The sequence below is a fragment of the Anolis carolinensis genome, chromosome 4, assembly GCF_035594765.1.
Source record: "Anolis carolinensis isolate JA03-04 chromosome 4, rAnoCar3.1.pri, whole genome shotgun sequence".
NCBI classification, from domain to species: Eukaryota; Metazoa; Chordata; class Lepidosauria; order Squamata; family Dactyloidae; genus Anolis; species Anolis carolinensis.
Genome location: NC_085844.1, coordinates 144301831 through 144327513, shown reverse-complemented (window position 1 = coordinate 144327513; position 25683 = coordinate 144301831). Strand labels below are relative to the sequence as shown.

At 41.5% G+C, this 25683-nt stretch overlaps 1 protein-coding gene across 5 annotated transcripts in view; it reads right to left on the bottom strand.

Annotated features, from left to right (window-relative positions):
- Nucleotides 1–25683, bottom strand: part of col11a1 (collagen type XI alpha 1 chain) — a 314486-nt gene that overhangs the window by 180088 nt on the left and 108715 nt on the right. For 2 of the 5 annotated variants that reach the window (XM_008109137.3, XM_016993102.2), the window contains 8 exons: nt 25491–25634; nt 25197–25304; nt 17006–17260; nt 14857–14919; nt 11686–11727; nt 11159–11221; nt 2975–3049; nt 1676–1759 (listed from right to left, as the gene is read on the bottom strand). In XM_008109137.3, coding sequence (XP_008107344.1) covers nt 1676–1759; nt 2975–3049; nt 11159–11221; nt 11686–11727; nt 14857–14919; nt 17006–17260; nt 25197–25304; nt 25491–25634 — 834 coding nt within the window. The remainder of the gene's footprint in view (nt 1–1675; nt 1760–2974; nt 3050–11158; nt 11222–11685; nt 11728–14856; nt 14920–17005; nt 17261–25196; nt 25305–25490; nt 25635–25683) is intronic. The other 3 variants (XM_016993105.2, XM_016993103.2, XM_016993104.2) reach the window with 2 other exon arrangements.

Here is a 25683-nt window from a genome sequence, read left to right as displayed (position 1 = left end):
ACATCAGAAAGAACTGCTGAAGAGCTATTCAGCAGTGGAACTCTCTGCCCCGGACTGTGGTGGAGGCTCCTTCTTATTTATTTATTTATTTATTTATTTATAGCATTTATATTCCGTCCTTCTCACCCCGAAGGGGACTCAGGCAAACACAAATAGGCAAACATTCAATGCCTTTTAACATAGAACAAAGACAAACAAACATAGGCTCCGAGCGGCCTCGAACTCATGACCTCCTGGTCAGAGTGATTCATTGCAGTTAATTGCAGCTGGCTTGCTCTCCCGCCTGCGCCACAGACCTGGTCTTTGGAGGCTTTTAAGCAGAGGCTGGATGGCCATATGTCAGGGGTGCTTTGAATGCGATTTCCTGCTTCTTAGCGTGGGGTTGGACTAGATGGCCCATGAGGTCTCTTCCAACTCTACTATTCTATGATTCTATGATTCAATCCTGCTGTCCTCTGGGATTGCAACATCAACAATCCATACTTTGTTTATTAACACGATCGTGAGGTCAGGAGTATTGTGCTCCAAAACTCTGTCTGAATTCGGAAGTCCCAGAGTAGCTTGACATGTTCATTCTCTGTAACTTTTTCCGGCTTGTGATCTCACCAGTTTTTGTCGCAGGCAGATGGTATTTGTGGCACAAGTTCCAATGAATCATCTGAGCAACGGTCTTATGCCTCTGCTCGTAGTCTGTCTGTGCGATCTTCTTGCAGCAGTTGAGGATGTGATCTATTGTTTCATCTGCTTCCTTGCAGAGTCTACATTTGGGATCTGTCATCGACTTTTCAATTTTGGCTTTGATGGCATTGGTTCTAATTACTTGTTCTTGGGCTGCCAGAATCAGGCCCTCCGTCTCCTTTTTCAAAGTTCCATTTGTGAGCCACAGCCATGTTTTTTCTTTGTCAATTTGGCTCTCAATTTTTCCCAGGAACTGCCCATGAAGAGCCTTCTTTTGCCAGCTTCCTGAATTATTATTATTATTATTATTATTATTATTATTATTATTATTATTATTACTATTATTATTACTTCTTGTTATCATCATCTCTACCTATCTGCTACCTTTTACCCAAGTTTAGGAATCAATGCGGCTGACAAATTAATATGATTACAATATAGTCAAAGACAAATAAAAATTCAACTTTAAAGCAGATTTAAACTGCTAAATTAAAACAAATTAAAATATACACTAAAGCGGGTAAACAAAGAAAATAGCACAATATAAAGTAGTATCCTTAAACATGTGTTTTTCTTAAAATGTATCAATTCAAAAAGTCTGTATGAATAATAATATTAATAGTCTTTGCCTGCCAATGAAAGAATTGTAAGGAAGTGACCACATCTAGTGAAGGAGTTCACATGCATAGGAGCAAACACTGAGAAGGCCCTATCTTGTTTTTCCACTAACCATACTTTGAAACATTTTTTTCCTTAAAGGGCTCCATCTACACTACCATATAATGCAATTTCACTGCATTATATGGCAGTGTAGATGGGACTGGAGTCTCAGAGTCTAGAAGTCTTAGAGTCTAACAAAGGAGTTGGCTCTACTGCAAAATCCAGGAATTTGAGAACCATTTTAGGTAACATGTTAATGTTTTAACTCAGAAAATCCTCGCCAAGAATGGGGAAAGTACCCTTCTCCATCTCTAACTTAAGAGTATTTCCTTCTTACCCTGGCTTGTTGAAGAATTGCTTGAGCTTGGGCTTCTTGAGCTGAGATCGCTGGGCCTTTCTCACCACCTCCACCATAGCGAAACTGTGTAAAACGATAAGATTTATTTTAAATATAAACTCAATTTCAAACATATTGGAATAACCTCTTGCCCAAGCTTATTAAGATATTAGCTTCTTTGGCCTAAAACATTTCTTTCACTGTGTTGAAAACTGGTATGTGCTGATTTTTCATTTTCTGCATATACATCTTATACACCTAGCCAGAAGGCAACTGTAAACATTTTTAAATATGTTGTGCACATATAGCTTGAACATTCAGAAAATGCAAATGTGTAATTATGTCATCCACCAATGTGGATAATTTTGAATTTTAGAATATTTCAGAGTTTTTAATTCCTGATACCTGTACCATTAATGTCTTGTTTTCAACATTTTTAGCTGTGGGGAACAATAGATTAGATGTTATTTAAAGCTTATGGCTGAAATACAAAGCTGGATCAGTATTACTAGCTAACTTTGAAATAATATTTAGCTTTTGGTTGAGGTAAGTGATGTAAATATTTGATTTTTTAATTTCATGTCAGATTACATTTTTGTTGCTTTTTCACATTTTAAGACTTTTTTTGTAAATATATGAATTTATACATACATACATACATATCCATGTTTTTCTTTTGTAAAATATTTCTTGTTTTGGTAAAAAGGTAAAGGTTTTCCACTGACGTTAAGTCCAGTCATGTCTGACTCTGGGGGTTGGTGCTCATTTCCATTACTAAACCAAAGAGCCGGCATTGTCCGTAGACACCTCCAAGGTCATGTGGCCGGCATGACTGCATGGAGCACCATTACCTTCCCGCCGGAGCGGTACCTATTGATCTACTCACATTGGCATGTTTTCGAACTGCTAGGTTGGCAGGAGCTGGAGCTAACAGCGGCCACTCACGCCGCTCCCGGGGTTTGAACCTGGGACCTTTCGGTCTCCAGCTTAGTGCTTTTACACACTCCGCAACTGGGGTTTTGAAGATATATGAATCATTACCCATCATTTCACTCTTACAATGAAAAATTCATGATACTTTGTAACCTACTCAGTGAGAGAATCTTATACGAAATACCCTTCCTCACTGAAAATGAAGAGACATTCCTATACGAAATACCCTTCCTCACTGAAGATGAAGATACATTCCTTTGTATCACTGGTCTTGAATTAAATCCTCTATTAGGAAAAATGATAAATTCATCATTTCGCATTTTTACTCTGCAAAAAGATGAATTTTGCAGAGTAAAATTGACTTACCGGCAACATTAACATAGTTCCTGGGGGACCGGGCAAACCATCAGCACCTGGAAGTCCAGGACGTCCTGGTGGACCCTAGGAGATATGGAAGGGACACATAAATTTGTATAATTCATGTATGTTTATTTGGAACAATGTGCATTATCCGTTCACTAAAAATGGAAAATAAGGCTGTGCTTTTGCGTTATTAAACTTGCAAGGATAATTCAAATCAAGAAAACACAATGATATGAACATTATTTTCCCCGATGGAATGTAATTTTTGTTTCAGCCAATGATCTATTTGTGAAAATATCATAATTGATGTTTCCTTCAACAAAATCTACAGATACATATCTACATGGACACAGCTACACCCTTGAAATGTAAATGGCCAGTTTTGCACAGAAATGTGAAGCCTGGAGAAAGCCTAAAAGATGTTCAGGGGCAGAAAATAAGAGTTGTTTTCCTGTTTTGTTTTATTTTGTTGTTGAAGCAAATATTGAAAAAATTAAGAGTGGTGGAATATTTTCTTTCCAAATGAGGAAATGTATTTATTATCTCATCATATTCTTTAAAACTATATAGCAGGTATTTTTTATCTAAGATGATGTAAAGTCTCACATGAGTATAATTGCCTATAAATACTTTTATAGTTCTTTTTTTAAGGTCTTGGGTAATTTATGTTTTTTATGGTAAAGGATTTATTTTCTTTACTAGCACCAAAGGGTTCTTCTATTTTTTATTGTTGGTGTTTTTTGTCTTTTTCTAACAAACTGAAAAAATACAGGGGAGGAAAATCTATTTTTTCCTCAAAATTGCAAGGTGTTTTTTTTAAAAGAAGAAGAAGAAGAAGAAGAAGAAGAAGAAGAGGAGGAGGAGGAGGAGGAAGAAGAAAGAAGAAGAAGAAGAAGAAGAAGAAGAAGAAGAAGAAGAGGAGGAGGAGGAGGAGGAGGAGGAAGAAGAGGAAGAGGAAGAAGAGGAGGAGGAGGAGGAGGAAGAAGAAAGAAGAAAGAAGAAGAAGAAGAAGAAGAAGAAGAAGAAGAAGAAGAAGAAGAAGAAGAAGAAGAAGACGACGACACACACACGTGAGATGCAGGGTTGCATAGCCTCAAAAATTTGATGAATGTTATATATTGAGTTTTAGAGACCTCCTTGAACTGTCTTTTGTTCTTGGAGGTGAAACAATTTCAACTATTTCCTTGAAAGCAAAAAGGACATTTCAGGAGAAAGTCATATTGCCTAATAAGTCAGAAAGCTCTCCTGAATTATTACATCAACATCAATCTTTCCAATTTAGAAGGAGACTTGTGTTTCCAGTATTTGATATTTTGGCAACCTACATAGTTACTAGGCTTTCCAAAAAGATTTTATAAAAGCAATCCTTACAAAATGGGTTGCAAAATAAAATTGGTTCAAAATAAAATTGGTTCAGTATGCCATGAAGTACCATGATTATAAATGAAATCTTTCCATTTTCAATTTCCAAGGCCAAATACAATAGCATTACAACAGGGTGTACCAAAAATGTATACACATGTTAAAAGCTGATAGCTAAATTGATGGGGGGGTTTTTCCAGGTTAAACCCATTGGAATTAATAATGGAAGTCAGACTAAGCTTTGGACAAAGGAAATTCATTTAAAAATATTACTGGAAGTGTGAAAACATAGTTGAAGTACAAAGACAGTTTAGGATGGAGTTTCAAAGAGATGTACCAATGCGACTTGCCATTAGTCAAAACAGAGGTAAGTTTGAATCCAATGGAACTGTTCAGAATGACACACTTTCCTACAAAGATTGTGTGGAGTGATGAAGCCACATTCAAATTAAATGGTTCAATTAACTACCACAATTGTACCTACTGGGGACTTGATAACCTGCATGTTATGGTGGAACATCATGTTAATTTACCAGGAGTTACAGTGTGGTGTGGCTTATCATCCAGAGGATCAATTGGACCTTTTTTGTGCATCTGTGACTGATGTTTAATTTGAATGTAGCCTCGTCACTCCACACAATCTTTGCTGGATAGTTTGCCATTCTGAACAGTTCAATTGGATTCAAACTTATCTCTAATTCGACTAATGGTGAATTGCATCAGTGGATCTCTTCAAAACTCCATCCTAAATTGTCTTTGCACTTCAACTATGTTTTCACATTTCTAATAGCATCTTAAATTTCCTTTATTCAAAGTTTAGTCTAACTTCCACTATGAATTCCAATGGGTTTAACCTGGAAAAGAAAACATCAATTGAGTTATCAACTTTTAAAGTGTGTATACATTTTAGGGCACCTTTTATAAAAGAGAGAGGTATCATATTTAGGTGGATCACTAAAGTTTAGATTATTTGTTCATGTGAATAAAAACATCTGCTGCACCCATGTGAATCAAGGCTGGAAAGTGATGCTAGTATATGCACTCAATACATGTTAATTCCTCCTTAGAGCCATTCTTTGCTAAGAAATTTCAGATTCATGTCAAAATGAGTTTGATAATGTGAATTGTCAGATAAAATTGTTTTAGAAATATGTCTTTGCAAATAAAATACACTTGGAAATGTATCTTCTTGGGGGGGAAATGTGGTGCAAAATGTGGTGCAAAATGTTCATTTAAGAATGTACTTCAATGTAAATTTATTTTTTTTAAAACCAGTAGATTAATGTGGACATGTATTTATGTAATCTGGATTACAAATAGGTCAGGGGACAGAAACCTGTGGTGGGACTGTGCAACCAATTATCTGCCCCAGGCTCCACAGACTCCAAAAGGAACAACAATAAAAAGTCTACATACCAAACTAAAAGTCCATTTGTGGCTGAAAAAAATTAGTAAGGGTTTTTTTATCATTAAGTGTAATAATGGTGCAGTGTAGTTGGGCCCCCCGACAATAGGGATGCAGAATTTTTCTTCACAAACTTCTTGTTCACTTACTAATTTAAGACACCATTTTTGATGTGTGTCTCTGTGTGCATACCAGTTGTGACGCCCGTCATGCTATGTAGTTTCAGCAACAATGCCCAATTAAGTAGCAGCCGCCATGAAATATATTCTCTGCACCTCCAGATACAAATATTTCAGTGAACTGTCATTTGTAATGCCAAGAGAAATTCATTTTTACATCAGTCACAGTACGGTATCTTCACAGCATGAATACATGTAGACCGCTTTAATTACTATATTAATTGCAAAAAAGGCCTCCTGACAGGACACGTAAGCCTTAATTCAAAGCGCTATTAGACAAATGGAAACACAGATGGATTCTGAATTATACATTTTGCCAGATATCTATTAGTTTTCAAACACTTAATGGAATTTAGTGCTAAGGTACTAAAGCCTTAATGTTACATTCAGCCCCTTCTGCAAGGATGAAGTAGCTTTGGGAGTAGCTATTCTGGTGCTTTGAATGTGATTTTCCTGCTGGATGGATGGCCCATGAGGTCTCTTTATGAGTCTATGATTCTATAATGAAAGATGTTGAGCAGTCTGCTTCTCTCTCACCTTCATTTACATGTGATGTGCCCAAATGAACAGTAGGCTTTCAAGCTCAAGCAAGAATTTGAACCCTGGTTCCAGAGTCATAGTCTAATGCTCACTAAGCCATGGTGGTTCTCATCTTATAGAGAGAAAGTCATTTTATTAATGCAGATCTACATGTAACTATTGGTCTTAATGGACCAATACACTCACATGTTCAGGGATGGAATATCTCAGTTTCCCAAACCGATTTTCACTTTTTATTCCCTACTGGTAATTTCAATTTATTTGTTTGTTATTTTAAAATTATATACCATTCATCTAGCTCAGCTTCCAAGAAACCCCTGGCCAGACATGACTGAAGGCCTAATATGGGCTGGGCTACATACATTCCGAAGCGGTTTTATAGTCAATCGGAAAGCAGACAAGGGAATAGGAATCCATGCTAGGCAGATTTACATTCCTCCTGAAGACAAAAATCCATAGTTCGAGGTGTACTCCTGGACCCAGCATTTAACCTGGTGGCACAGATTTCAGCGGTGGCCAGGGATACCTTTACACATTTAAAACTTGTGTGTTAACTGTGTCAAATGCTGGATCCACCCATGGTGGTACATGCTTTAGTTGCATCCTATTTAAAATATTGCAATATGCTCTACTTGGGGTTGCTATTGCAGAGTGTTTGGAAACTCTGGTTGGTTTAAAATGATGTGACCAGACTGTCAACCTGGGCTGGCTACAAGGAGCACACAACTACCCTGCTGCAACAAGTTCTAGCAGCTACTAATCTGTTTCCAGGTACAATTCAAAGTGCTGGCTATGATCTAAAAAGCCCTACATTCCTCAGGTCCAAGCTATTTGGTGGATCATATCGCCTGGCATTGTATGTTTGCCTCTATGTGTTTTTTAGTGCATTGTAATCTGCGCTAAGTCCCCTTGGGGAAATAGGGAAGAATATAAATAAAGCTGCTATTATTATTATTATTATTATTATTATTATTATTATTATTATTATTATTATGACACAGCAAACAAGATAGATATGCTGGATTTCATATTACAAAATCACAAGTCGAACACTTCCCAAGTGTCTAGGACTGTGTGATGTATTTTCGGATGATGCGCGCAGATCCCAGCAGGGTGGCCTTTTGCAGCTGGCAGATCGTAATTTTGTCAATGTCTATTGTTTCCAAATGCTGGCTGAGATCTTTTGGCATGGCACCCAATGTGCCCATCACCACCGGGACCACCTGCACTGGTTTCTGCCAGAGTCTTTGAAGTTCAATCTTGAGGTCCTGATAGCGGCTGAGTTTTTCCTGTTGTTTTTCGTCAATGCGACTGTCACCTGGGATGGCGACATCAATGATCCAAACCTTTTTCTTTTCCACAACTGTGATGTCTGGTGTGTTGTGTTCCAGAACTTTGTCAGTCTGGATTCGGAAGTCCCACAGTATCTTTGCATGCTCATTTTCCAATACTTTTGCAGGTTTGTGATCCCACCAGTTCTTTGCTGCTGGCAGGTGGTACTTGAGGCATAAGTTCCAATGAATCATTTGGGCCACATAGTTGTGCCTCTGTTTGTAGTCTGTCTGTGCAATTTTCTTACAGCAGCTGAGGAGATGATCAATGGTTTCGTCGGTTTCCTTGCACAGTCTGCATTTTGGGTCATCAGCTGATTTTTCGATCTTGGCCTTGATTGCATTTGTTCTGATGGCTTGCTCCTGGGCTGCAAGGATCAGGCCTTCTGTCTCCTTCTTCAGGGTCCCATTCGTGAGCCAGAGCCAGGTCTTCTCCTTATCAGCTTTTCCTTCAATTTTGTCAAGGAACTTTCCATGCAATGTATTATTATTATTATACCTGCTCAGGGCTGAAGATCCTAAGAAGAGGCCCTTTTCTCTGTCCCACCACCATAGCAAACTTGTCTGCTGGGAAGGCAAGAAAGGGCCTTCCCAGTAACTGCCCCTAGACTCTGTTATACTCTGGGCACTTCCAGACAGACCTTTAAACTGAGAATATTCATGTTTAAAAAATGCAAATGTTCCCAGTCCCTAATCTACACATGCTCCAGAAAGCGCATGTTTTCTGGGGTGGGTGTCCAGATACGCTCCCGGATCCTTCTGGGAGAACACGTGAACACCCTAACCCCCTCCCCAAAAAACCCCAAAGCCCCTTTTAAAACTAAAATAACTTACCTGGCCTCCATTAGAGTGGTGCTGGAGCTCTCCTGGCACGTAGAAATGGTGCACCAGGAGAAGGGGGGCCGGGAGCGATTTTCCTCCTTCCCACCCTTTCTCCTGGTGCATCATTCCTATATGCCATGAGATCTCCGGCACCACTCTAATACAGTCCAGATCAGTTATTTTAGTTTTAAAAGGGGCTTTGGGGGTTTTTGGGGAGGGGGTTAGGGTGTTCTTGCCATTTTCTCAGCTAATTTAGCTCGGAAGAATGAGGGACTACTATCTGGACTGCGCCCTCAAAAGTCCAGAAATTTTGAGGGAGCAGGCCAGACAGCGGAAGTAGTGGATTGTCCCGCTCCTTCCACTAAAGCGCAGAATAAACCCACTAACAAATTATCTCACCTCAAAACAGAGTTTTCCTAATTTGTGGTGAATTCAATAGCATTTCTCTAGGATGTCATCTGGATGCCCCCCCTTTTAATTGTGGGAAATCCAGCATTAAAAGGGCTGTCTGGATGAGCCCTCTGTCTAGAGACGCCAGAATGCCCCCTCCCTATTGTCCTTCCAGAAACAGGCTAAAACCTTTTTATTCAGGCAGGCTATTAATAAAGAAAAAAGTTGTTGAAAGTAAGCCAGAAGGGTGCTGTATAGTATTTTAACTGTTTTTAAGTGTTCAAAAATATTTTAACCAATTAATATGTTTAATTCTATTTTAATATTTACATGCTGGAGGTTTTGAATTACATTTTTAAATTGTTGTGAACCACTTTGTGTTTCAATCACAGAGATAAAAGCAGGACACAAATATAGTAGTAGTAGTAGTAGTAGTAGTAGTAGTAGTAATAGAATATTCCAAAATGGTGATGTGCCACTCCAACAAGTGACCTGACATACATAAATACTGATTTTTCAAAACTAGAAATAGACTTTTGTACATTATCTGGGTTTTATTTTATTTTGTTTTGTTTCTTTTGTTGTTGTATTTTGGGTGTTATGATTATGTACACATCTGGCAAGATTAAAGAAGATGAGTCTTAAATCAATGGTAAAATCAGTATTTCCCATGGGATACATGGTCAGGCTCAATTTTATTCATCCACTGAGCTCCCTTCTATATTCTCAAAGTCCCCAGGCCCCACTGTGAAACTCAGGGAGAATTTTCAGGGACTGATTTTCACCTTCACATAGCCCTAAATGCTCCCTAACAGGGATACATGCAGCTGTGTACTTTATCCATTCCAAGAAAACGCTCAACCTCCAATGATGAAAAATCCACTTGAAAATAACTAATGAAACTAGACATGAAGGTGTGAGTTAGGGGGTTCAGAGAGTAAAATTATCCTCTTCCTCCTGCCAAACCTTGTCTTATCAGAGAAGTAGATAAAATAAGTATATGTTTACAATCAGACCATAATGACTTTCAGTATGGAAGATATGACACATGGAACACTAAGAGTATCTGCTTATTTCCATGGAGATAGTTGTTCATCTGTGGTCTCCAGTCAGTGAACAAGAAACATTATTTCTCTTCAAGAGGAGATATGAAAAACATCCCTTCAAATGCAACATTAAACAGAAAGAAAAAGGCAGTTGTGCTTCTGGTTCACCTACATTTGATCATATTGAAAGCAATTTAAAATTAACTATAATTGGTCTAGGAATAAGCAGATGTTCTTTATTCCTATTTATAAAAAATCAGTTTGGGAACAGTGTGTTCATTGAATTTTAAGTCTCTAATGTGTTTTCCATTATAGTTATTTAAGCAAGTGCATGATGTGCACATCACAAAAACACCAAGGAATTTTCTTGAACCTGAGGTTCCCAATATATAGATGAATGCTCTCTGTCACTGCCATCTTCCTGGGTAAATTTATTAGATTATTCAGAGATAAAAGGAATAGCAGAGGAAGCTTTGATTGTGACCTAAAGCTTTCAGTATGTTATTTAGCTTTAATGCCCTAGCTGCAGTGCAGCAGAATAAATTTACTTTTGTAGCTTATACAGAGACCTTTGCTCATCTCCATTATTTTAGACCACAAGGTGAGAGTTCCAAGAGCATTAAGCCTTATGCCAGTGGTTCTCAATCTGTGAGTCCCCAGGCGTTTTGGCCTACAACTCCCAGAAATCCTACCAGCTGGTAGGATTTCTGGGAGTTCGAAGGACAAAACATTTGAGGACCCAAAGGTTGAGTACCACTGCCTAATGCAGTGTACTTACAGTGTATTCAAATGAGTAAAATTTATATATCCATTTGAATACACTGCACATAACTCTGTGAGGTCACCCGAGGTCACCTGTGAGACTCATGGCTTAGTGGAAACTATAACCTAGATCTCTTGATTCATAATCCGACACTTCAACTATAGTCTGCACCTTATACAGCAAAGCCAGCTATTATGCTGTGATTGCAACTTTTTAGACATCAAGAGGGATGGACTTATCTTCACTTGTCAGCACACAGGATGGGATGTTTGTTTCATAAACTAGACATGCTTCCAATCACCCAACCTGGCACATTTCCTTCAGTCATTTACAACCCACACAGACTTACCCTGTCACCAGGGTCACCAGAAGGACCAGTGGGACCTTGTGTACCTGGGGGACCCATAAGACCCTATGAAGAGAAATGACATGATGAATGAATTACAGTATATTAGATAACTGTCCAGAACAGTGGTTTTCAACTTTAGTCCTCCAGGTGTTTTGTACTTCAACTCCCAGAAATCCCAGACAGTTTACCAGCTGGTAGGAATTGTGGGAGCTGAAGTTCAAAACACCTGGAGGACCAAAGGTTAAGAAGTACTGGTCTAGAGTAATGTTTTACACAACCTGTTTCAGAGAAGATGGACAAAAGGTTTTCTGTATGAACCAGACACTTTTTCAACAGAAACAAAACCATAAAAGAATCATTTTTTTGTAGATCATTTCTCACTGAAAAGCTACATTTTATGTGGTACTTATTAGCAGCTATATTACAATATCTGCATCAGTTATATCAAGCCATTATGCAAAAAATCAGTTTTACCATCCAATACAAGACTTGTAACAAGAATGACATATAAAGGATTGTGAACTTACCGGAGGTCCTGGGAGTCCTGGGGGTCCTTCGATAAGCATCCCCTATGGAGAAACATAAACAACCTGTATTAGTTGGAAATTTTTGAAAGCAAAGAACGTTCCACAATTAGCACAACATTAATCTTTCTGCTTTTCTCATCTGTACAAATCCTTCTATTTCTGACATTTGTTGCACATTTTTGCCACTATGAAGGAGACCATCTTTTTGTTTTACAGGCTATATCAAACTATTCCTCAAAGTGCTTGTTCATCTTTTGCAGGAAGAAATGCTAAATGAAATGTTAAAGGTCTTGTTCTGCAGATTGAACATGCAGTCTCAGAGATGGTTAAAGAAATTAAAAGATGCTTAAAGAAATTAAAAGTTAATTAGATTGGTAGATGAATTAATATCTTAGTAATGCTATTTTAATGGCATATCTCTGTTTCTAACAAAAACATAGAGACATGTTTCAACTTCCAAGACACTTATCCAAAACTTTTCACTGTAAATTTTTTAATTGTAAAAAAAATGTCTAGCAGAAACTAAACCAAAACTAGACATTGGTTGCTTCAGTAGTACTTTGAGTGGCTTCCAAACCTCCCTAATGCTCACATTCTTGTTGGTTTAGGATTGTAATGTTTACATTACCTTCCTCTCACTGCAAGAGTGGAACTTTGCCTATGATACAATATAGGATATACAGTAGCAAAGAGAGACAGACATTCTATAGGACACATTCGTGCAAATGTCTTTTCTTATTATTGACAGTGTGTTTCATCTTTGACTTGTGACTGAACTGCTGTTTCAGTCCATGCATCATCTATGGCCAGATATCTAAAGGACATAAGCTGATGGAATGGGGGAGGAGAAATCCTAACTGGTAATGGAAGGAAGCCAAGGTTGAAAATTGAAAGGGGCGTGGAAGCTCAAAAAGGCAGGAATGTTATGAGCCAAGATTTGCCCAGTGCTTGCATTTCCCATGGCTTGTTCTCTACCATCTCCACTTTCCCAAAACTCTGAAACTTAATGTTCCAAATATGAAGAAGTAAGTGCTTGGGGAAAAACTATAGGAGCATCTAAATTGTCATCTTTAAGGTCTGGTGCATAGCACTAGAATACAGATGCAATTGCATTGTCCATGGTCTCCATCAGCAATGGAGATTCCTGAACAAACTTAAATGTAGCCACAATAGAGCATCTCATAAGGCAGTGGTTATCAAACCGGTGTCCCCAGATGTTTTTGGCCTTCAACTCCCAGAAATCCTAACAGTTGGTAAACTGGCTGGCATTTCTGGAAGTAGTAGGCCAAAAACATCTAGGGACCCCCAGGTCGAGAACCACTGCCATAAGGGTTTGCTATCAATGTCACTGCAATTGGCTATAAAGGTCTCTATAACTGCTGCTGCCAGCTACATTCTGGAAAAGAGGAGTTGTGGAGCAGACTAATGGGAAACTCACCTTAGGAGCCTTTCAAAGTTTGAATAGAACTCTCTGGGAAAACCAAGCTTTCTCTTATAATCCTCCCCTCAAAAATTGAACAAATTCCAGTTTAAGATTATAGATGATGTAATTTATCTACAATCAAACAGGCATTCACTACACTGATTTTAACATGTGAACAGAGAGAAAAAGCTAACACCACTCTCTTAATGATTCCTCTCTTTGTATGAGGAGCAACAGTTCCAAAGGAGAACCTCTTTTATATTTGCAGCTGCTCCATGTGATCAGAAGTTTTGTTTAAAAAAAAAGTTACTAGGGATTCCGAATCCACAGAGACTCTCCATACATCCCAAAAGCCCTCATTTTTAGAATAGCCATTCTCCAACCAAAGAGCAAGACTAGGGGAGTAAGCTAGCGAGGACTAGCTTACTCCTTGTCTGTTCATTCAAATCAGTCTTTTGTTATCTACTTCAACAGGGTGCAGCTTTTAGCATACCTGCTAACTTTTTTGGTTACAGAGATATATCATTACCCCAGTAAGGTCCAAATATGTTTACAATATTTTTCTCTCTTATCTATAAAAATATATCTGTTTTCCAAGATATCGTCTCACATAAGTGCATTTGTACCAACCCACAAAGAGGCCAGGGTAAATTCTGATGTAAATGCATCTAATTTATTTTTATTACTTAATGTATTTTTTATACTTAAAGGTCTTGTTCTGCAGATTGAACATGGAGTTTCAGAGACGCTTAAAGAAATTAAAAGTGTACACAGGCAATGCAATTTAAATTTCATATAGTATCTTATATGACTCTATTTTATTGTATTTTGTTGTGAACTACCTTGGGCACCCCACAAGGCAAAGTAGAATAAAAAGGCAGTCAACAATTTAGCAATACAGTTGAATAAAAATATCTACGATCTATGCACACTTATGTTGGGGGTTTTTTTCTGCAAGCCCATATATAGCTGAGTAGGCCTCACTGAATTTAAGGCAACTCAATTTTAATATGGAATTAGAATGCAAAGCGTAGAAATGGTGCAGTACATATTACATGACATCATCTAGCTCAGTGACATCAAAACAAATTGACAGTGGTTCTCCTCAATTACTGCCAGGAATGGAGCCCCTGGTGGCACAGTGGGTTAAACTCTTATGCTGACAGGACTGATGACTTGAAGGTTGGGTTGCTGACCTGAAGATTGCTAGTTCGAATCCAACCCAGGGAGAGCGCGGATGAGCTCCCTCTATCAGCTCTAGATCCATGTGGGGACATGAGAGAAGCCTCCCACAAGGATGGTAAAAACATCAAAACATCCGGGCATCCCCTGGGCAACATCCTTGCAGATCGCCAATTCTCTCACGCCAGAAGTGACTTGCAGTTTCTCAAGTCGCTCCTGACACAAAAAAACCCTGACAGTAAATATACTGAGAAATGAACGAAAAACCTTCAAATGCAAAAGATGTTTTCCAAAACTGGGCCACAGTGATGTAACAGAGCATGTTCTGAATCAAAATTAGTAGAGCTAATAGACTGTATAAGATCCCCATACTCCCTGGGACCTCCACATTAACAAGCTGGAGACATTTTTTGCTCCTTCATTTTGCTCCTATGTTTGAAGAACAGCTGAGTCCTGCCACGATGCTGACTTTCTGGATATGATTTACTTGAAATCTCCATGATGTGAAGTGTCCTGTTTCTGATATAATTTGCAAACTTTCAGTATTTGGCCTTCCAAATACTCACTGGTTCAATCACAGCAGCTTCTCCCTTCTGTCCCTTTTCCCCATAAGCACCATGGCCATTCACCTGTTGGGTCAATATACAGAGAGACAAACATATTAGAACTGAAGTCTTAAAATCACAGAACTACAAAGATGAAAATGATTCCAAAGATCAACTAGTCTGGTGATTCTCAACTCTAGTCTTCCAGATATTTTGGACTAACTCTTCGAACCTCAGTTGTCTTGGCCAATGATCAGGGATTCCAGAAGCTGAAGTCCCAAACATCTGGAAGACCAAAGCTTGGGAACTTGTCTAATCCCCCGCCAGTGCTGGAATCCAGATCTACCTTATAGATCTAATTACTAAGAAGGAAAGGGTCATCTAAAGATTCCCAGATTTCACTGATTTCTAATTAAAGGAAGACATGTATGAAAACTTTTGTAGTATTTTCAACATGAATCTAAATAGCTGGAGCATTTTTACTATAAAAATAAAAAAGGCCATGGGAAAGAAAGATCACTTTTTTAAAAATTCAAAGTCGGAGAAATTATAGTGGACAAAGTTGTCCAGAGCCAGGACTTGAAGTAGCTAACTGTTAAAACATCTGAATTAAGACTGCTATATTTTTTTCTAATAGTTTCTTCAGCTTTAATACATATATTTATAACAGACAATTTAAAATGACATTCTCCATACTGGAAATGCATTTTAAAGGAATGGGCTTAGTGCAGATAAGAAGGAACCACATTTCAGTTATTTTAAAATAATTTAACCTTTTCTCTACAACAAAGTTCTGCATATATAGATGGCAAAAAGGTGATATGTTTTTTTAAAAAACACTACACATGGGAAATAACTTTAAAAAACCTATTCTCCTGAATTTAGTGTACCTGTCACAAGCAGCATAATTTCATATTGTGCAAAATGAAAAAGTGAGAACAATTTTAATAGAACTGATGTTTTTAAGGCCATTAATAAAAACTTTAATTATCATTTAACCTTGGATGCCAATAGGAGTGTAGTATGGCATACATTACCTAAATGGGGAACTTACACATTAGCACTAGAAAAGCCAAATAAATAAAAAATAAATATGAAGGATTACAAAATTCATGGTTGTTCTCTAGAGGCCCATCTAGACAAACCCAAAAACTGGGACCTGTCTCGTTTTTTTTCTAGAGGCATCCAAATGATGCCTCTGGTAAAAATTAATTAATTCAGAACAAACAAAGGTTTCCTTGGTTTGTTCCAAATTAATTAGATACCTCATGAGATCCGGGCCTTCTTGCTAGGCCCAAGTCTAATGGGGTATTGTACCTTTGGGGGGACTCGTGTCTTTAGGCTTCCAAAAGCCCGGAGGAGTGGGATAATAACCCCCCTCCCCTCCCAGCTCTTCAGTCCCTCCTCTAAAACTTATACCTTGGGCTTGCTAGGCAAGCTGTGGAGTCACTTTACAATGATGCTGGAAGATGGGGGGATTTTCCCTCTCCCCCCTCCTCCAGCGTCATTCTGAAGTAACTCCAGAAGCTCTCCGGAGAGGCAAGCCCATGAGGTAAGTCTGGGGGAGGGAATGAGGGGCTGGAGAGTGGCTGGGTGCATGTAGCCACCTCAGGAGGGAAATTCCGAGGTTCTGGAAGGGGATGGGGACTACAACGTGTGCAAAAATGGGTTAGTTTAACACACTTTTAGTTGTGTTTTAATCATGTCTGGAAGTGCCCAAAGTGTGTGTGCCACTGAGCATAAGCTCTGGAAAGGCTTTGAGTATGGTTCTCAATGCAGATCGTCCAAGAACAATCCCGGCTAGGAATAAAGAGGCTCGTTATCATAAAAACAGTCAGAATTGACACACAGAAAATATGCATGAAATAAGTGCAATCAACATTGCTGTGAGGATCAATTATACAAATGAGATCACAGACCTTTTAGGCATTACTTGCTTCAGCTTTTCAGACACTAAAAAAAACAAAGCATTCGCTCCTCTATCTTCCTTCACACATAGTAATGAAAAAGTTTTTGTATTGAAAAGCATTCAATGACTTTTGTATTGGGAAGTCATAAAATGCTTTAATTGGCTTGAGTCCATAAACCATGACAGAAATGTAGACCAACATATAATGACCTAGTCATGACCCCATCCCTTCAAGGAGTATCTCAGATGCCCCCAACTTACACTTGTTTCTGTGACATCAGTCTCTGCTGGAACACCAGGCCCAAACTCCTCATTAGTGGGATTGGTTGGCTTTTCTTCATACTCTTTATATTCATAAAAGTCATATTCGCCTAAATCTCCATCTACCACAACTTCAGTTTCACTGTGGTCTACTCCTCTGTTTCCATAATCTGTTTCCTCAGTTTTTTTATTCTCAGAGTTATACTCCTCTCCCGTTATGTATTCTTCAGTAAATATTTCTTCAACAGGAATTTGCTATTCACATAATCAGCAAAGGTTTGGGGAACAGGATGAATATGTGGATTACTGTTAGTAAAGCAAAGCATTCAGAAGATTTGAAAATAATGGTTGGTGAAATATCACAACATTATTACAGCATTGTATCTTTTAATTACATTCTGAAAAACTGAGGCATTGATATTTCAGAGATATTAAAAGATCACACAATGCATGTACAAATATGGACAGGTTGCTTACCTGTAACCGTGTTTCTTCGAGTGTACTCTGTGAATTCACACTAATGGAGAACGCTGCGCCTGTGCAGGCTCCAACGGATACTCTTCCAAGCTAAAGTTTGAAATTTGGTGGTAACCCCGCCCCTCTCCCCAGAGGGTATAAAGGGCGCCCTCCACGCCCGCTCTCCAGTTCCTACGCCGCAAAGGCAGCGAGAAAGGGAGAGGTTTGCATGTGGGGAAGGAAGGGCGGGATTGTGTGAATTCACATAGTACACTCGAAGAAACACGGTTACAGGTAAGCAACCTGTCCTTTTTCTTCGTGTACTCTGTGAATGCACACTAATGGAGACTAGCAAGCTGAGGTGTAGGTAGGTGGGATAGCAAACCCGATAACCAGTCTAGTGTCCAAACAACACATTTATTGAGCACAAGGTGCAAAAACAAGCAAGTGCAACAGTCAAAGAAAACGATGCAACAGCATATAGTGCAAAAAAACCGATCCTTGTTATTAGGACCCAAAACACAATCACAACATTGTATGTGAGCAATAGTCTGTAAGAAAATACAGAGGTAAGTATAGACCCATTTCCTGAAAACAGAGGTAGAGGTATTCATGAAATACATTTCAGTGCAGTGGGTAAGTATAGTACACAAGCACTATGTTAATGAACCCATGAACATATCGTGTACATAAAGGCTGAATGACAGCGGTCAGCTTGTAAGAAGGATAACCAAAAAAAACTGGTTTTGAGTAAGGCAAAAACGTTAGGCAAGGCAGGAGGAAAGGATAGACCTGGCAAAGGCCGAGTCCTTGAGGTTCTTTGAGTCCATCCTGTAGTGTGAAACAAAGGTGGATGGAGTGGACCAGATAGCCGCTCGACAGATGGAGTCGAGAGGGACGCCCCTCAGGAAGGCAGTAGAGGTGGAAAGGCCCCTCGTTGATCTAGGGCGGATCGAAGAGGGGGGTTGGCGTTTAGCCAGCTGGTAAGCGAGTTCGATAGTCTGAGCAATCCAGTGTGAGAGTCTTTGAGAAGAAAGTGGTTCGCCCAGCTTGTGGGTAGCGTAAGCCACAAACAGTCTAGGTGACTTACGTATGTCCTTAGTCCTGTCTTTGTAGAAAAGGAGGGCTCTCCTGACATCCAGGAGATGAAGTTTCCGCTCCAAAGAAGAAGAAGGATTAGGAAAGAAAGCAGGAAGTATTATGTCCTGGTTAAGGTGAAAAGCAGAGACCACCTTAGGTAGGAAGGTGATGTCCGGGCGAAGAACAGCCCTGTCGTGGTGGAAACGGAGGTAGGGTTCGTCCACCCGAAGAGCAGCCAGTTCCGAAGGCCTGCGCGCAGAGGTGATAGCGATTAGGAAGGCAGTCTTCCAAGAAAGAAGGTGAAGGTCTGCAGAGGCCATAGGTTCAAAGGGAGCTGAAGCTAGTTGAGAAAGGACGAGTTCGAGGCTCCATCCGGGAGTCGGAGGTTGAACTGGAGGGTGCAGGTTGTTGTAACCTCGAAGAAAGGTCTTAATGAGGTTGTTAGAAAAGAGAGAGGGTTGTCCCTGACGTTGGAAATGCCAGGAGAGAGCAGCGAGATAGGATTTTATCGAGGCCAGAGAGAATTGACGATCCGCAAGAGAAAGTAGGAAGTCCAGGACCAGCGGGATCGAAGTAGAGGCGGGATCGACGTGTCGGTCCCGAAGGAAAGTTTGGAATTTTGCAAGCTTGTAAGCATAGGCCCTTGACGTGGCCGGCTTATGGGCGGCACGAAGGATCACCTGCAGGTCTGGGTGGAGAGAATTTAAGGAAGTATCCTCCAGGCAGTCAGGTGTAGGGACGGGACGTCGGGGTGGAGGACCTGTCCCTTCTGTGAAGATAGTAGATGAGGGAGAGTTGGGAGAGTGCGGGGAGGATCCGCACACATCCGGAGTAGAGTTGGGTACCACGGCTGGCGTGGCCATGCAGGGGCGATCAGGATGGCCGATGTTGGCGTTAGAAAGAGTCTCTCTATTACCCTCGAGATGAGAGGGAAGGGAGGAAAAAGATAGACGGGCTCGAGGGTCCAGTCGAGGAGAAACGTGTCTCCGAGACAGCCCGGAGTCGAGTTTGGAGGTAGTCTCGCTCCGAAGCGAGTAAGTTGAGCGTTCGAGGGGGAGGCAAAAAGGTCCAGAGCTGGCCAGCCCCAATCGTCGAAGATGGATTTCAGGATTTCGGGATCGAGATGCCACTCGTGGGGGGAGGTTGTTATTCTGCTTAGAGAGTCTGCTAGCGTGTTTTGAGCCCCCGGAAGGTGAACCGCCGACAGGGTTATGTGTCTCGCTATGCACCATAGCCAAATGTCCATCGAGAGAGCCATCAGTTTTCTCGAGCCCGTATCCCCTTGTTTGTTGATGTAGTACATAGCTACTACGTTGTCCGTTTGTATCAGAACAGTATTGTGGGGAAGAAAGCGAGCAAACGCCTGGAGGGCTTTGAAGATTGATAACAGTTCTAGAAAGTTTATGTGGTGAGACTTCTCTTGGATGGACCAAAGGTCCCTGACGGTGAGGTTTGACATGTGGGCTCCCCACGCAAAATTGGAGGCGTCGGTCGTGTTGGTGACTGACGGGAGGGAGGGATGGAAGGGAAGTCCCACACAAACGTTCGCTGGGTCCTGCCACCAACGAAGGGAGAGGCGAACCTGGTTCGGTACCGTGAGAAACATTGAGCTCGGATGCCGATGGGGTTTGAAAGAGTCTATAAACCATCTTTGGAGAGGTCTGAGACGTAGTCTGGCGAAAGGAGTAACCATGACCGTGGAGGCCATGTGACCCAGAAGAACTTGGACAGAGTGGGCTCGGATCCTGCGGTTGCGGAGGAGGAGAGAAAGGTGTTGTTGAAGGGCTAGGAACCTGTCCTTCGGTAGGGAGGCGGTTTCCGCGATGGAGTTGAAGAGAGCTCCAATGAAGCAGATCTCTGTGGTCGGGAGGAGTTGGGACTTTGAGACATTCAACTGAAGGCCCAGCCGTTGTAGAAGAGAAAGAGCTTGAGAGACGTGGTTTTGAAGGGATGAGGGGTCGGACGCGACAATCATCCAATTGTCCAGATAAGGAAAGACCATTATGTCCTGTTTTCTGAGGTGCGCTGCCACCACGGCGACCACCTTCGTAAAGTCCCTTGGGGCCGTGACGAGGCTGAAAGGGAGAACTGTGAACTGGTAAGACTGTCCCAGGAGCTTGAAGGAAAGGAAGCGTCTGTGGGATTGACGCATCGCGTAAGTTTATAGAGGCAAAGTAGTCTCCGTGTCGGAGCATCGGGCGAATGGAGGCCACCGAGACCATTCGAAATTTTGAAGGCAGAATGAAGAGGTTTAGGGCTCGCAGGTTGAGGATAGGCCGAAGACCTCCGCCCCGTTTGGGAACCGTAAAGTATCTCGAGAAGAAACCTCGAGTGTCCTGCTCGGAAGGAGAAGGCTGGATTGCGCCCTTCGCCAGAAGGGAGTCGACCTCGAAGCATATTTCCGGTGAAGGGTCGGTGTGGAGGATGTGACCCGTGGGGGGCAAAGTTTCGAATTTCAAGGCATAGCCGTCTCTGACAATGCGAAGAACCTAGGCATCTGAGGTTATAGACTCCCATTCGCGGTAGAAAGGAGCTAGGCGATCGAGGAAAGAGCAGAGAGGAAGGATCTGGTCGGGGCCTAGGAATGGCATGGCAGTGGCAGTAGTAGTGAAGGTAGAAAAGTCCCCGAGAGAGTGGGCGTCAGGCCCGTCGTTGGGGTTGTGGCATAGCTGCAGCACCCTTGCCCCGACCTTTCGGGACCTGGTGCTGGCGGCGAGGTTGTTGCTGATGACTGTGGTGACTCAAGCTCGACGAGTGTCGAAACGGCTGGTGACGAAAAGGCTGAGGGTAGCAACGGTACCGTTGCGGGAACCATCGGGTCCGCTGAGTCTGAGGTTGATCGGTCCCGCACTTTGTTGCGAGAATCTTGAAGTCATGATTGGACTTCAGTTTGTCATCAGTAGCAGAATTGAAAAGGCCCTGGGTGTCGAAAGGAAGGTCTTCGATCACTTGTCGAGAGGAAGAAGAGAGTCCTGAGGACCGAAGCCATGCATGCCGTCTGATCGCGACTGCGTGGGCAATCATTTTTCTGGCGGTATCACCGGTATGTTTAGCCATTTGAATTTGGTGGTGTGCGAGGGAGTCCGCCTCCTGTTGGAGGGTCGAAAGGACTGACCGGTCTTCGTCAGAAAGTTTGGCGAAGAAAGGTTGGGCTTTTTTCCAGAGGATCTGTTGATAAGCGCCCATGCAGGCCCCGTAGTTCGCCATACGGCAAAGGAGGAGAGCGCCGGAGTACAGCTTGCGGCCTACCGCATCGAATCGTTTACCTTCCCTGTCGGCAGGGGAGTTGGACTGTCGACCCGACGATTGGGAGGCCTTTACCACCATGGAGTTTGGGTCAGGGTGATGCTTGAGCCATTCCAAGGCTTCGTCATCGGTTCGGTACCAGGCCTCTATTTTCTTAGAGGTTGGAGGTATGGCATCTTCCAGGCATCTTGGAAGATGGAGTCTTCCAAGATGCCTGGATTACGTCCAGGAGGTATGGAAGAAAAGGCAGCAAGGTGGCTGGCGGGGCTTGGGCTTGGACCCTCTTGAAAACGGGGTCGGTAACAGCCTTTGAGGTTTGCTTAATTTCCATCCCCAGAGCGTCTGCCATTCTGACCATCTGGTCGGAGAAAGCCCGGATATTATCCGTTGGGGAATGTGGGTCGACCACGTAGGCGTCGTGAGGCGGGGAGAGGTCGAGACCGAGAGAGACAACGGAGGCGGAGAGGATCGACTCGGGTGTTCGATATCGGGGTCATCCTCCTCGGGTCCTTGAGGGGACCGGGGAGGAGAAACAAGCACAGAGTCCTAATGAGGTATCACCTCAGGAGCAGCGGGAGCCGGCTGTGGACGAACGCCCTTGGACGCGGAAGCCTGGGCGGCACGGGCTAAATGCGTCATCTGTCTATCCCTCTCGGGTGTTTGAGCCGGGGGAAAAAGTTCTTGTCGAGCCGGAAGACGAGATGGTGCCGGCTGGGGAGCCTTAATAACTGTCCTGACCGACCGGTCGGGGGAGGCTTGAGCGTCCGCATCCGAGGACTGACCATGAGGAGAGGAAAAGGAGCGGAGGCGTTGTGGTGGTTGGATAGGAGAGGATCTCCTAGAGGAAGCCACAGAGGAGGGGACGTCCTTCTTCGAAGACGCTGAGGAGGACGACCTCTGGATCATTCGTTTGTTTGCTGGAGGTTGCTTCGACGCGACCCTCAGCGATTTTCCCGTCGTCGGGGAGATCGGGCACACAGCTGCCGAGTCAGATTGGGCCCGTCTGGATTCCTCCTGAGCCCTCTTGAAGGCAATCTTCATGGCGGAAGAAGATGGCGGCGAAGCCAGGCGAGATCGAGTGGAAATGGCCGAAGCCACCGAACTCGAAGTCGATGAAGGGCCCATTTTGCCCGACCGGGTGGAAACCGTAGCGGTGGTCACCGTGCAGGGCGGTTTGGCCGGTTTTGGTCTCGAAGTTTTCGAGGTTTTGGATGATACCGATGGAGCAGGCCTGGACGCCATCGAGGCCGAGGTGGAAGTAGAAGCCTCAGGAGCAAGAGTTTTTTCATAAAGAGCTGTGCAGAGTCTCGCAGCTCTATTTCTTCGGGCCTGAGCTGTAAAGGCCAGGCAAAAGCGGCAGGTACCGACGACGTGGCTTTCGCCGAGACAGAAAAGGCACTTAGCGTGACCGTCGGAATCTGGAACGCTTAAAACGCGTGGTCGACATAAGAACGAAGAGTCCGAAGTGAGCTTTGCGGCGGAAAAAAAGGAACTGGGGAGCGGGCGCGGAGGGCGCCCTTTATACCCTCTGGGGAGAGGGGCGGGGTTACCGCCAAATTTCAAACTTTAGCTTGGAAGAGTATCCATTGGAGCCTGCGCAGGCGCAGCGTTCTCCATTAGTGTGCATTCACAGAGTACACGAAGAAAAAGTAATGAAATCAACACTTCCATAAATGTACTTTTTGCAGCATTTCTAATGACATTCAGACTGTTACAAATCACTTGGAAAACAATTGGTCTATTACAATTATCTGAGATTTAATATAAAATTAAATCACTAGCAGATTATATTGTCCTGAAATACACTTACTGATATATGATGAACAGAACTATCCCATGCCAATTGTAATAGAGAGCAAAACATGAAAACATTAAATCTTTCATTAATATATCCTGTTTTGTAGCACTAGTATATTTTCCAAGTCAGATTTGAGCTCTTTTACAAGAAAAGAGTAGTTTGCAATTCTTTATGTACCATTCAATAAGGATAAAAATTCTAGTGGTTAAAAGGGTTAAGAACAGCCTATCTTAAAATATTAATGTGTGTTTTCTGTTTTAAACATCAAAATTGATACAATTATTTCTTTAAGATACACACTCACATCAACAGTCATTTTAGAGGGAACTAGTTTTTGTTGTAACAAAATGAAAGGCAAGTTTTGAAAGGGAAGTGGCCTATTAGAAGTGTCTTTTGTGTGGATCCTTATGAACATTAAATGGAAACCATACAAACGTAGAAAATATGAGACAACTCTTGTTTTTAATAGTAATAAAAATAATAATATGTAGGCTTTCAGTTTTGCACTAATTTTAATGTGATTTCCAGTAGTCTTTTGGATTTTTATTACATAGATGAAATGTGTAATTACAAGAGAGGCTGCAAAATAAATATGCCTTCAGTGTAATGCAAACTCTTTGGAAATCACAGCTTAAAAACTCATTTCAGCATGTCAATATTTATGAAGCAAAGAGCCTATGTATATAAATGTCAGTTGATTACACACATGAAAATTAATAGATTTAAGCTACAAGAAATGCTGAGTAGTTTTCAATAATCTTTTCATGATTAAGAGAATCTGAGAGTCACATATGTCTTATAAATACAATTGATTCTGTACACTAGGGATTGAGATGCAAACATCCCAATCCTGTACAATAGGTGAACACATGAAGGCAGCTTGTATGTATAAATGTATACCTTTTATGTATATATGTATACCTATAGTGGATTGGGAACTATGTACACAAATCAGGAGTGACCTGGATGCTCTTCTCTACTGTGCTGTGCATCCAGATGTGACTAATACATGCATTTCGATAACCCTCATTCATTTGATGGTATGAATGAGGTGTATACTACCATTCACATTGCAATGTAGATACATCATGGTCATTGTCTGGGACAAAGTGCACATTGCTGTACAAGACTGTATCTACATTAGTGATCTGGGGTTTAGATTATATATTTAAAAGCAATATCAGTAGGATAGGATATACAGGATCAACTTAAAGACATCTTTTCAAAGTTTGTTATGACTGTTTTCTGTCTCCAGTCACCAGCCAGACATTAATTATGTGCCATTAATCAATCATTGAGACTTTGCTCTTTCCTCCTTCAAGGTTTACTGAAAATAAACACATCTTACATTCTCGCATGGCAGGGAAGCCACAAACATGTGCATAATCTCACTATTTGAGCTGCAAAATATATGATTGAATATCCTATTTTTTACTCACTTGAAGTTGAACCTCAAAACTCAGATTCCAGGAATAGGACACAGATTGGTTTTAACTACATATGCCTTCATATAATGAGAGAAACTCAGCTCCTTAAGACTTGGCAACAACTTGTTATTGTTTTAAGATCTTTGAAATAGGCTTGCCTGTATATTTTTCCATTGCTTATTACCTCATTTGGTCCCGTTGTTTGACTAGGAGACACAGTCTGGTAGCGTTCAGAGGTTCCATAGTCAGTTTCAGCCACACTGTATTCATGATATTCATCAACAATATTGGCCTGACAGGAAAGAGAAAGCATGAGATTACCCACAAGAGGGAAAAGGCAGAGATACAGAAGGAATCTCCATTTAATTGGGTTATTCATATATTCGTCTACTAGGGTTAGAGCTACATATTTGTCATCATCAGAGATCTTCCAGGTTTGGTCTAGGAAAGATCTTGATCATTTTGTGGCTACTTTTACCCCTGTTTTGCCTTGTGCTGTAGCTTGATAGTTTTTCTTCTTCTTGGATGAATATGTTTCAGTTTTTTTGAGTGTGAACTTTTGGGGTTTGTTCTTTGAGTTAGTGGCCACTGTCCTCTTCTTCTTTGGGGCTTTGTTCTTTTTCTGAAAAAAGGTGGTGAAAGATGGAATGGGAAACATAAATAAGTGAAAG